The 13,471-nt window shown below is 41.1% G+C and overlaps 1 protein-coding gene across 3 annotated transcripts in view; it reads right to left on the bottom strand.

Moving 5' to 3' along the window:
* Window positions 1-349: 349 nt before the first annotated feature.
* Window positions 350-13,471, bottom strand: part of COL15A1 (collagen type XV alpha 1 chain) — a 275,709-nt gene continuing 262,587 nt past the window's right edge. For all 3 annotated transcript variants that reach the window (XM_075921580.1, XM_075921581.1, XM_075921579.1), the window contains one exon: window positions 350-13,305. In XM_075921580.1, coding sequence (XP_075777695.1) covers window positions 13,089-13,305 — 217 coding nt within the window. In that variant the 3' untranslated portion in view covers window positions 350-13,088. The remainder of the gene's footprint in view (window positions 13,306-13,471) is intronic.

Below are 13,471 nucleotides of genomic sequence, written 5' to 3'. Positions count from 1 at the left end.
AATCAATGTTCTTATAGAGAACCCCACATTTAGAAATCCTGAATGGTTTCGTATTACAGAAGTTATAAACTGAAATATCATCTGAAACATTATTTCCCTCGGCTCACCTTTCATATGCCACACTGCAAGAATGTTGGTGACATGATGTACACTGAGACCCTGTCAACAGGAGACTGCCATATCAATCAGAGCCAAGTACAGATAGAGACAACTCTGAATGAAGAGGAATGAAATCATTCTCAACCACAAGCTGATCTACCATCCAGTGTGTCCTGGAAGTTGTGTGCTTGGGTGGCCACTCAAAGATTCAAATCCTGCCCAACTGATTAGCAGAGCGCCCAAAACCAGGGTTTTTGTTTTTAGTGGTGCACATTCGCACATGCTATGGTGCACATAATTATTCTGCACACGGATGGAATAAATTAGTGCAGTGGTTCCCAACCTTTTTAACCACAAGATCACTTTTTTTAAGTGCAATGTAAGATCTTCCTCAAACCTAAAAACCCTTGCCCCACTTCCTTCCCACCCCTTCTCTGAGGCCCTGCCCCACTCTATCCCATCTCTGAGATCTCACCCTGCTCACTCCATCCCTCTTCCTCCCTCATCCTCACTCACTCTCACCAGGCTGGGTAGGGGATTGGGATGCAGACTCTGTTCTTGGGCCAAGGAGTTTGGAGTGTGGGAGGGGGATTGGGATCCAGGAGTGGATTCAGGATGCTCTGAGAAGGAGTTAGGGTGCAGGGGGACTCACGTCTGGGGCAGGAGGTTGGGTGTAGGAGGAAGTTCAAGGCTGGGACAGGGGTTCAGGAAGCAGACTCTGGCTGGGCACCGTATAACTGAGGCAGCTTCCAGGTGATAGAACAGTGGGGTTAAGGCGGCTTACTCCTGCCCTGGCCCTGCACCACTCCTGAAAGCAGCTGGCAGGTACAGCAATGGCTCCAATGGTGCCATGTGCTGCCCATCATCTACAAGCACTGAGCCCACAGCTTCTACTGGCCACGGTTCCCTGTTATTGATCAATGGGATCTGCAGGATTGGTGTCTGCAGGCAAGGACAGCAGGTGGAGACCCCCTGCTCTGCCTTTCTCAGAGGCTGTAGGGACATGCCAGGCACTTCCAGAGCAGCAATTACCACAGGGATAACTACTCCAGCCACGACAGGTTAGGCATTTTAAAACTCACTACTCAAAGAATTAAATTTAAGAATAGAGAAAAATGAAAATTATGAGATGCACAAACCAGTCAAAAATCAAAAATAACCCACTTTGCAAGCAGTGAAAGTAACAACAACAACCCCCCACGTATGTGTTGGGTCAGGAGATGAGAGTGGAGGACAGTGTGTTTTTGTGAGAATTACAGAGACACACACAGTGTGTGAGCGACAGAGATTTACATTGCCAAGCTCCCTCCATCCCCTTCTCTCTATGTAGAGAAAGGGTACAGGAGTGGGGGGAGGAGGGACACCTTAACATAAGTATACCCTCTCTTCTCCCTTCCATACCCTGCATGGAAAGCAGGAGGCTCCCGGGGGATAGCTCCAAGGCAGAAGGCAGGAGCAGCATGACAGTCGGTGGAGGGGCAACTGAAGTGCCAGTGCTTGATAGCTTCCTGGACAAACCAGTCAGGATCACCTGTTAAAAACTCCAAGATCTACTGGTAGATCTTGATCTACTGATCTTGACCACTGGATTAGCGGGAACATTGCTACCATCCCATGGATCATCAACAGTAAATATATCTGATGTGTAGTCATTGATCACCAGGAACACATAGAATGACAGTCCTGGGATGAGTTGTCCCTGGCCACCATCAATTAATTTAACTGGTGATGTGCCCACCACAGGAACTTAAATTCATATCTCTTCTCTGAGACTCATTGTTTATTTTGCATTCAGGTGTTGAAAACATATACATAAATCCCCTTGCCTTCGATTGACAATTAGTCATTTGACAAAATTATTTCAGGTGATTTCCATGCCAAATAAACTGTGACATTGTGCATTTTGGAATGACTTAATTAGCTATGACACACGCCTTGCTGAATTACAGCTTGTTAAAGATTGAACTTTGTAAAGGAACCTCTAAAAGTTCTAGTCTGGGACATTACTTTTGGAGAAGAAACCCTATCCCAGCATGCCACTTCCCACCATACCAATGGAAAAATTGAGACTGAATCAATTCCAACATAAGAACATAAGAACATCAGGCAGAATGCCATTAGTTCCAATCATTGAAGCACCATCAAGAGAGATGTCCGAAAGCAAGTATTAATAAAGATGATCATCTTTAAATTAAGATGTTGTCTTAATGTTGTCTTGGTCGTCATAAAATATGAAGTCTTTGTGCAGAGAAAGAGCAAAAAGAACATAACATTAGCCTTCTGGAGCTCTTACATCACCATTATGCAAATCTTGCCTGTTTGTGCGAGTAACCCATGATGAGTCTGATTAGAAATTGCACCTTTCAGCTATCTACTTCATGATACCATAGTTCTTCTTTTACAATCGGGTGAACTGTACCAAGTTATCTTCTTTCATATTGACTGGAAGTGGTGAAACTGCCTATTACCCTACCTTACCCCCAGAATGTTATAAGAAACTCAGCACTCAAAGAGACTGGGCAGTCCAATGTCAAAATGGAAGTGGATTCTCTTTGAGGCAATTAAACAAGCCTGAAATAAATATTTAAAAACAAAAGGTGGCTTGTTTGGGTTGACACAAACCCATTTACCATTTTATCACTGGTTCTTATCACAACATGAGAGAGCTGCTCTTACAAGATAGAGTAAAGTGTGGCAGGCAAGACTCCAAGAAAATAGAAGAACCTTGCTAGCAGTAGAATTCAGAATGATTAGACAGCCACAATGAGCATTTTATGCACTACTGAATGCGTGATCAATCCTTTTCATACTCTTCAAGGTAGACAAGTGTGTTTACATTCAGGTGTTGTTTCCACCAGTGAGATTACAGATGACTTGCTTACTGAAGAGAATGATGAAATTTTACTTAATAAACGTTTTAAACTAGTGACTGCTTTTTGCTACGCAGGACATTTTTTCTCCTATCAAAAGCCAGAAACAGAAAACAGTCAGTGATCAAGTCAAACCCAAAAGAAAAGCAAAATTGGTTGGCAATGATGTGATTTTTGTATAACAACAAACTCTTTGCAAGACTTCTTGTATTTGGTCAAAGTAGATAAATTGACCTCAGAGAAAACTTGTTCTACTATTTGTGTTTGGAAACAAAAGCTTCAGAGGGATAGCCGAGTTAGTCTGTAACTGGAAAAACTTAAAAGGTGAATAATCTTGCAGCACCTTAGAGACTAACAAAAAATGTAGATGGTATCATGAGCTTTTGTGGACACAACCCACTTCTTCAGCTGAATGGAGTTTGAGCGGAAACAGTTCACTACCCACATGTTAGTGCTAACAGTATTCTGACAAAGCCAACAAATCAATTCAGCTCTAGCTTCTTTAATCTAAAGGTTGAGAATGGCTTATTGACCATGTTCCAGAGAATGGTGTAATAATCTTTGATGCAATGGCTGTTATCCAAGCACTATATGATATAAGTAGGATATCAGGAAGAAACACAAGGAAGGTGCAACAGAGGAAGACCCCTAATTTGTACGGAGAAGGTAGGGCAATCAGCTAGTTATTTAAGATGTCTGTTCATGAATGCAAGAAGCCTGGGAAACAAGCAGGAAGAATTAGAAGTCCTGGCACAGTTAAGAACATAAGAACAGGCATACTGAGTCAGATCAATGGTCCATCCAGCCCAGTATCCTGTCAGACAACAGTGGCCAATACCAGATGCCCCAGAAGGAGGGAACACAACAGGTAATTCTCACGTGATCCCTCCCTTGTCACCAACCTCCAGAGAAACAGAATCTAGGGATACCATTCCTACCCATCCTGGCTAATAGCCATTGATGGACCTAAGCTCCATGAATCAGTGATGCCCCATAGAAGGTGTTTTGCCTAGCACAATCTTCACTGCCTAAGTAGAAGATTAAACCAACATGTCATGCTATGAACTAACACAGCAAGCGGGCAAATTACCAGGCTGCTATAATGAGGCGTTTTCTTGTTGATAGGATGAATGCTTTCTCCCATGTGGGTCAGCGATGGTATTTAGAAAACAAGGAGCTTGCCATCACCTGTATGCAAGGAGTCCAACACAAGATAATATGCTGCCCACAGTGTGTTATGCTGAAAGCACGTAAAATGTATAACAGGGAGGTTGTCCCTGTCTCTTCGTTACATGCACACCTCTTATGCAGTCGTGGTTAAATTTGGATGTGAGCATGAAATAAAAAGGCTACATTTTAAAGCCTGCATACAAAGTGGCAGTATTGAGCTTGTATGTGCAATCTTAATGCTGCCATTTCCTAAATTTGAATGCTTAATCATGCAAAATGGGATGTTATTATGTAAGGATTCTGGTAGAAAATTTACTGATTTTTTTAAAAATAGAAATTCCATAATTTTGAATTATTTGGCTTGATTTTGCTGGGCTGTCTATTTCTATGTGTTTCAGCAGCTCTGAGAGTGTTAGCTGTGACCCATGTCCATGATGTAAAAAGGCACAGTCAATGAAGTAACAAAGAGGGTTTGAGGGGCACAAGTGAAACCCCCTTTTTACATTCAAAGCAAACAAATTCATATTCTGGATCAAAATAAATGAAATATAAAAATCAATGCCTTCGGGTATGTCTACACTGCATTCCTCTTTCGAGAGAGGAATGCAAATGTAGCAGAGAGAAATTGGAAATGAAGCATGGATTTGAATTTCCCATGCTTCATTTGCATAATCGCGTCCGGGTGCTGTCTAGACGCGGTTATTTTAAAAGAAAATCTTTCTTTCGAAATTACCCTTACTCCTTATAATTACCCTTACTCCTTATACCCTTACTCCTTATAATGAGGCTACGGCTAGACTACAAGCCTCTTTCGAAAGAGGCTTTTTCGAAAGACAGCGTCTAGACTACAAGCAGATTTTTTGAAAAAGGAAGCTGCTTTTTTGAAAGAGAGTCTCTCTTTCAAAAAAGCACAGTTTGCATTCAATAGCACTTTTTTTGAAAAAGTACTTAAAAAAAGGCGTTATTCCTCGTAAAATGAGGTTTACTGCGATCGAAAAAACTGCCACGTTCTTTTGATTTACTTTAGAAAGAATGCAGCTGCAGTCTAGATGCAAGTGAAGTTTTTTCGAAAAAAGACTACTTTTTTTCGATAAAACCTTGTAGTCTAGAGACACTCTGAGGTTTTAGGGTAATTTCGAAAGAAGGGTTTTCTTTTGAAATAACTGCATCTAGACAGCATTTCTTTTTTTGAAATAGGGTATTTTGAAATAGCACCTGACATGATTATGCAAATGAAGCATGGGAAATTCAAATCCGCTCTTCATTTGCAATTTCTCTTAGCTGCATTTGCATTCCTCTCTCGAAAGAGGAATGCAGTATAGACATACCCACGCTTTCAAACCCAATGACAGCTGTGATCTGCCTCTGCTAGAACTCTGCAATATTACTGTGCCCATGTTGATCCCAGGAGATTAGAGAAGAGGTGGGTGAGGTAATGTCTTCTATTACACCAATGTCTGTTGGTAAAAGAGACAAGTTTCTGAGTTACATAAAGAGTTCTTTTGTCAATGTAGCTCAATATCTTGTCTCCTATTGGACCAACTTCTGTTAGTGAGAAAGGCATTACCTTGCCCACCTTGTTTCTGCTAGACGTGTTTAGCTGGGAGTTTTAGTTGCAATGGGGGTTAAGGACCCAATTATGTTTTGAACATCTGGGTCAAAGCTTGTTGTTGGCTGGGTAGCTGAGAAAAGGAGGAGTGCTGGAGGAGGAATAGCTAACCAAATGAAACAGTTCCCTAGGTACCTGCTCCAAAACCCATTGAAGTGGGTATAAGTTTGTCTTGTGCCTTCAGTGGTATTTGGTTAATGGCTTACATGAGTGACACTGTTTTGTATGTGTTGATTGTTTGCGACAGCATTTGCTTTTCCATGCTTTAAACATATCGTCGGTGACTTTGAATTTTTTTAATCTTTACTATTTGGTACACTCATATGACCATAACTGCCCCCGGCATATTTGCTTTTTGGCTGTGTTAAGTGTGACATCCTAAAAAGGAAGGTTCTTGGCAAACTAGGACAGCTGCATATCCTGGCCGTTTTTTCAGGCAGAATCAACTGAACCTGAGAAAACTGCCATTGAACTCAAGGCAGCAACTTTCTCTTGCCTTTTTAAGCTGGTCTAAGGGTGCATCTACACAGCAGAGCTTAACTCAAAATAAGCTACGCAAATTGAGATACATCAATTGCGTAGCTTATTTCGAAATTGGGAGCATCTACACAGTACTTATTTCAAAACAAATCACTCGTCCTCCAACTTGCCTTACTCCTCATACAATGAGTGTTACAGGAGTCAGAGTAAGAAGTCTTCCAGCTTAACAGTATTTCAACATTATTTTGAAATAACTGCCTGCTGTGTAGCTGAGCACTAAGGGTATGTCTACACTACAGCACTAATTCGAACTAACTTAATTTGAATTAGTTAATTCGAACTAAGCTAATTCGAATTAGTGCATCTAGACCTAAAAACTAATTCAAATTAGCATTCCTGTGCCTAGTGCGGAGGTCGTGGACATTGGAGGCCTCTCCCCAAACCTGGATGAGGTCCACCATCTCCGCACTAGACCAGGTGGGCATCTGCGTCTTGTGGCCTCGGGCAGGCTCCTGGGAGCCACCAGCCTGGTCCTGGGAAGAGGCGGATGGCTGGGTGGCAGCGGGTGGCTGGCTCATGCCGTGCCAGGTGCAGGGTCTGCTGGTTGGGTGCTGGCAGGCTTGCAACTGGCATGAGCACTGCACCCAAACCATGCCCCTTGAAGGGCTCCAGGGCTGGGAGGGGGGCAGAAGAGTTTCCCCGGTTTGGCCCAGAGTGGCCACCAGGGCAACCTTGGAAGGGCTAGCCTCCAACTAGTTCGAATTAAGTGGCTACACAGCCCTTAATTTGAACTACTTAATTTGAACTAGGCGTTAGTCCTCGCAGAATGAGGTTTACCTAGTTCGAATTAAGCGCTCCGCTAGTTCGATTTAAATTCGAACTAGCAGTTTGCATGTATAGCTGCTATTAAAGTTAGTACGAACTAACAGCTGTTAGTTCAAATTAACTTTGTAGTGTAGACATACCCTAAGTTATTTTGAAATAATGTTGCTGTGTAGATGTACCCTATCTTTTCTGTAGGAACCGCTTGGAAGGCACCTGCTGTTTCTTTTAAAAACAGTATATGTAGTTATCAGAAGTATGGAAGAAGTGGAATCAAAAGTGTTTGAGCTATTAACCAGGCTGGGACCAATGGCAGACATTGCAAAGACAAGTTCTCACAGTCTGAAAACAAAAGCCAGGAGCATAAAAGCCATGTTGAGGGCCTCAAAAAAAATCCCCTGCTTAGAAAGTTTCTAGTCTGGAAACCTCTTGTGCTCAAAGCCCAATAAGATTCTGAAGGCACTGAGCTACGGATAATGTAAAGGAAGTTGTGTAAGCTGTATTAGAAATTAATAACTCAATTCTATGTGGAAGTGGAAAGAGGTATAATAGGAGCACCACTGTTGGGACAAAGCCATTCACATCAAGCATGGCACATCAAGGAAAGGTAATTGTTCAGTGGTGTATAACTAGTGATCAACACTATGAGAGATTACATAATATTTGCACCATCCTGAACGAAATAATGGTTGAAAAGAAGGAAATGCCTCTTGGTTCCACGCTGTGCCAGTGCGGAGCCTCTGCACCCAATGAATTTGTGGCTCTGAGTTTGAACCATAGGATCCTTACCATCTAGGGCTTAGATTCTCAGATCTTCCACTGATTGGAGGGTCTCAGAGCTCTGTGGATTCCTGAGAAATGTCCTTGTAGTGCAGTGAGCCTGGAAGAGCCCTCAATCAATCTAGAAGGGCTAAACTTGAGTAAGAGGGCTCCTCCATCAGAAAACAACTTCTGTCTATGAGCTGGATGGAAAAAAAATCCTGGGGGAAATGCAGTAAAAGATTTGACCAGTCATGCTGATTTTCATATTTCCTTATGTGATACCTTCTATTATCATTCTATGCAGTTATAATAATTCCCCTTAAGGGTATGTCCCCTTGAAGATCAATGAGAAGTCCTGTGGCACCTTATAGACTAACAGATTTATTGGAGCATAAACTTACATGGGCAAAGAACCACTTTGTCAGATACATGACATACATCTGATGAAGTGGGTCTTTGCCCACAAAAGCTTATCCTCCAATAAATCTGTTAGTCTATAAGGTGCCACAGGTCTTCTCGTTGTTCTTGCAGATCCAGACTAACATGGCTACCCCTCTGATACTTGTCCCCTTGAAGATGATTACCCTCTCTGTTTTGTTTTGTATTTAAATAAGATCCAATGTAACTTGATAATATATGCTTGAAGTGATTCAAAAGATTAATTACTACGTACAGTAATTTAGACACTGATGGCTTTGAAAGTGGGAGCTCAGGCCATGAAATGTCCAGGATTCCAGGAATCCCCTTTTTCTGTGGCTTAGCTAGCTCACAATGTGCTGATAATCATTCTTTTTTTATTTTATTGTCCTTTATGATTCTTTTCTTTGGATGGTTGTGTCTGTAATAAATCACGTGAATATGTCAAATAAATGTTTAAGTATAGTATTCACCACCACTGTAATTTTTGTATTGTTCGAGAGTAGGTGTTATAAATAGACTGAGTTGCAAATCATCGCAACACAGTAACCTGCTCTCACATTCAACGTATTAAAGAAAAATAACATTGTGACTCCATAAGGTGCTCTTGGTGCAGTCACTCAATCCAGATGGTTACATTTCTGATATTATTGACCTGCTTCTGACGCATTAGACTTCCCTGAGCTGCCCCGTTTTGTAACCTCTGTTTATAAACAGACACATGAACAGTTCTTTCCTCTAATGCATGTGCTCAGTTCTCCACTTCTAAGGATAAACTAAACAAATATAACATCTTAAATTTGATTTTGTAATAATTGCAACAGATTAAATTAGTTTTAAAGTAGTACTTTTAATTCAATAAGTGCAACTTGTGATAATCATGCCCTAGTTACTCAAAAGCTTATTTTTATTTCTCTGTTGCTTTTCTTTGAACTTCTTCCAAGCTGTCAGGGGCTCTTTTTAAAGTGCATTTGCACCAATAATACAAGGCAGCTCTTCAAACAAAGCCTCACCAGTGTAGACAATGTAGCACAGTCTCTTTTGAAATGTTCTGTTCAACAGTATCTCTTCTGCTGTAGTGTGGTTGAATCATTCAATATACCACCCACTACACAGTTTAACCTTCACGTTCTTATTTGAGCTATAACTGGCCTCCCCAGAATTCTCCACAAAGTTATACAGTACCTTGCTTTTTCACAGGAACTAATGCAAAACAATTGCCTCAGTGAAGCCTTGTTAAAAATAAGATGGGGGAGATTTTGACATATGTATTTTAATTTATTTGAAAATACTGAGGTAAATTCTGCTGGTACACTCTTGGGCAACCTTCTGATCTTTGCTGGGTTGGACAAATTCAAATGAGATTTGACACTGGGGCACTATTTTTAATTAAAATGAGTGATTTGTTTCAATGATACCTGCTGGTAAAAATCAGCTTTCTGATAACTGGTACTATTATCACACTGAGAGGAGTTTTATACCGTTGTCATTTGCTTCTTGACTAATGTGTGGGCACAGAAGGCATCTCAATACCACAGGTGACTCTCAGCATTCTGCCTACATTTTTGGCAGTGCATCAGAGATGTGCCCTCCCCCCACCAAAAAAAGGCCAAGTGGCCAGTGGTATATTGTCCCCCTGGTGGTTGGCCGTGAGGATAACTGCTCTGTTCACCTGCCCCTAAAAGCAGTCCTGCCCAATGCAACAGCAGCTGACATGCTGCGTTGGTATATGGATCATGTCCTGCCAGTGGTTACTGCTGCTACCAAGTTAGGGAAGACAATTCTGGGCTTAGTGAATAGCTATGACCCACACAGAGCCAGTATACTCCCTTTGTGCCACACAACGAATCTTGGGAAATAAATCAGACACATCCAATCAACAAAGCCTAAACCCTGGAAGATGGTGAAATGCTACTGTGCCCATTTTACATATAGAGAGCTGGGCCAGGGAAAGCTGAAGTCACACAGGAAGGGTTGAACAAAAATGTGAATTGAACCTGAGTGTTCTTGTGTTCCCAGCTAGTGCCCTAACCATAGTACAATCTTTCTTTGAGATAATTAAAAATTTACCAATTACTATTAATTTTGTTAGTTTATTTTTTCTCGCCATGGTGTAGAAAGGCAAAGGCCAGCAGTTTCACCTGTTTATGTCAGGTCTAAATTTGGCAACGTGTTGACCTTAACATCTGTCAGAGCAGCCCTGCCATGTATTTTTTCAGGCATGGAGAGGTGCATCTGTCTTCTCTTAAATGGCCCCCTATGATAGTATGAAAGACAGTGTTCAACATTCTGATTGCTTTACTGACAGACTGCTGTCTCTCCAGTACATTGGACCACTCCAAGGTCTATGGCCCTTGCAAGTTCTATTGTGAGGTTTTGACTGGGTCTTACATGGGGCCTAGTCTTTGTGCTGACCCATAGTGAGTAAGTGAGATTAACATGCTCACTATAGTTACATTTTCATCTGCACAGGAGACTGCCTTCTGTACTCCAAAGCAGTTAAAAGTGATAAACCTGTTATTGTTTACTTAAGGCATGTCTACACTTACACGGCTGCAGCAATGCTGGTTCAGTAGTTTTCTCTATGTCAGTAGTTTTCAACCCACGATTCAATCAGCACATTGTTATGGCCCTTGTGACACAAAGATAGCATATACATTGTGTGAATGAGGCCCTCTTAATACACAGAGCTAAATATGTGGCTCACAGTGGTAAATAGGTTGAGAACCACTGCTCTATGGTCTCCCATTGGCATAAAAACCCATCCCTATGACTGGGAGTAGCCATGTCAGTCATCAGGAAGAGTCAACGTAAGTGGTAGTGACATAACCTCAGTAAAATTCTTCTAATTCTGAAAGTAGAGTAATACCTGTAGAGAACACAAAATTTCCTTGTATGAGGCTTTCTTATTAAGGGGAGAAGTCACTAGTACAGTGAAATTACTAGGGTTGCTCTAACGTCCTGTTGGTGCCACTAACAATCTCGCTTTTCAGCAGGACAGGGGCTGCTAGATGCAAGCATTCTTAAAGCCCCTCTCTTGCAATCAGTCCCTGGAAGCAGATCCTGCACCCATGTGAAATCTCACTGATCTCAGTGGGACTCAGCATGGATTGCCTGGCAGGATCAGGGCTTATGAAATTCAGCACCTGGCAGGATCCTCAGCTCCTAGTTCAGGGATGAAAGCGCTGAGCACTTTACAGGCACCTTCAGCTTTTTGAAGATATGAAACTTAAATAAGCATATTGATTTGTTGTTCAAAACCACATTAACTATGATAAAAAAGCAGCTTTGCCTCATTAGAACATTATAGCAATGAAACGTACATTTACAGCGAGAAAGCAAACAGGTGACTCAGATAACCCAGGAAAGATGCTTTTGTATTACTTAAAATGGAAAAATAAAACTGGATTTCATATATTACATTTTATAAAAAACTAATGCATTTATGATAATAAAAGCCATATGGATGGGAATTTTCACTTGAATGAAAGTAGCTACTGAAGTAGTAAATTACTGCTTTGATAGTAGAGGAGTCACAAAATCTAAAAGAGTAGCCATTTCAAATCTAGTCTCTATCTTAAACTTACAAAATTATAATGTGGAAATTCATCTTTTACTGATATAGTCTGTTAGATTATGGCAAAAAGTAAATACCTTAAGTTAAAATATATTGTAGGAAAATACAGAGGAGACATACATATGTTATGGTAATACTGTTTGTGTGAGACATTAATACTTACTGATGATTTCTATAACTAAGTACAGATTAGTCGATATTAACAAGAATAATACCAGTGAAAAAGCAATAGTCTCACGAGGAGAGGAGCGGGGGGGGGGGGGTGAATAAGACAGTCACTTTTACATATAACTTAATGGGATAGCATTGTCCAAAACTAATTTAAAGAAAACATGACAGGTGTCCGTCTTTCAGCAGTGTCCGTTAACACTATGAAACAGCTTCCTCTACAATGCAGTGGAATGAATAAAGTTTGGTTCTTGTATCTACATTTACTGTGCTCAGATGTGGCAGTAAAACTCATTAGTACTGTCAGGATGTTTTCTGTCAACCTCGCTTGTGGTTTCCTGACAATAGTAGCACCAATGTATGAATCAGATTTTGTTTTCACTGTTTTCAAATTCAATCCTCCTACAATGCCCAATGCCAAACTGTAAAAAATGGGAGCCTGAAATTGGTCTATTACATTCATAGCTAGCTTCCACTAAATTAGGACAGCAAGTTCCTTCAAAACTCCCAGCACTACAGAATGTAGGGAGCCTAACTTTAGGATCTCGTTTTTTAAATTAATCCTGATCTGAGTAGTCAGCTAGAAAGAGGGAACAAGAGGAGATGAAATTCATCCCCTACAATCTACAGCCAAGGTGGAGGGCTCCCATGGGCTGGAGTAGCAGTAGCAGCCCTTCTGTGTTGGTTGACTGTGGAGTCACTAGATCTGAACAAACATGGATTTGTGGTCCGTCCCTTAGTCTTGCTCTCAGACCACACTTGGCTCATCCTCAAAGTGATCTTCATTCCCAGCCCTGCATAGGCCAAAATGGAGACCAGAACTACAGCATACCAGGAGTTAACAGACACTTCTGCATGGTTGCTCAGCCTGCTGGCTCCTCATGCAATCCCTATGTGGGGTTTAAGTGGTTCAAAAGGCCACCTGCCAGCTAGCCCTCTAAACCAAGATTGAAGTCCACCCTGCTAAAATAGTCTGTCTTGAGGTATGCTTTCTTTGGTTTTATTTGTAAATGTGCAATTAAAAAAAATAGAATATTTACACCATTAACATTAAATTTCAGTGTCAACTTTTTATGAAATAAAATTCAAATGTTTTCTATGTGCAATAGATTAATTATTTTCTTTGGATATCAGATACAAAACTGTTTTCAATACACAGAACAATAAACTTATTATTGCAGCTGTAAGGCTTTTGATCCAGAAGTTTCCCAGTTGTTAGTGCTGATGCTTGTCCCATAACTGTCATGTCAGCTGTCCGCCAAGCTTCACAGTAGTTGTTAACTAGCCGGATCCCATTTGCAGTTGAACCATGCCATATGACTTTTTGTGGCCTAAACAGTAATGTTTAAAGTTATATTCCTGAAACAATCCTTTATCTGTACATCAGATCTGATGCCTAAACCTATAGCAGCCATTATCTCCACACCCCTTCTGTAAATTCACTTGACGCAACACGAATGCAGAAAGCAAAGTGAGGCAGAAGATTTGGGTGGGAAG

Source organism: Pelodiscus sinensis, chromosome 2, assembly GCF_049634645.1.
Source record: "Pelodiscus sinensis isolate JC-2024 chromosome 2, ASM4963464v1, whole genome shotgun sequence".
Lineage (NCBI taxonomy): Eukaryota > Metazoa > Chordata > Testudines > Trionychidae > Pelodiscus > Pelodiscus sinensis.
This window is presented reverse-complemented; position numbering and strand designations above follow the sequence as displayed.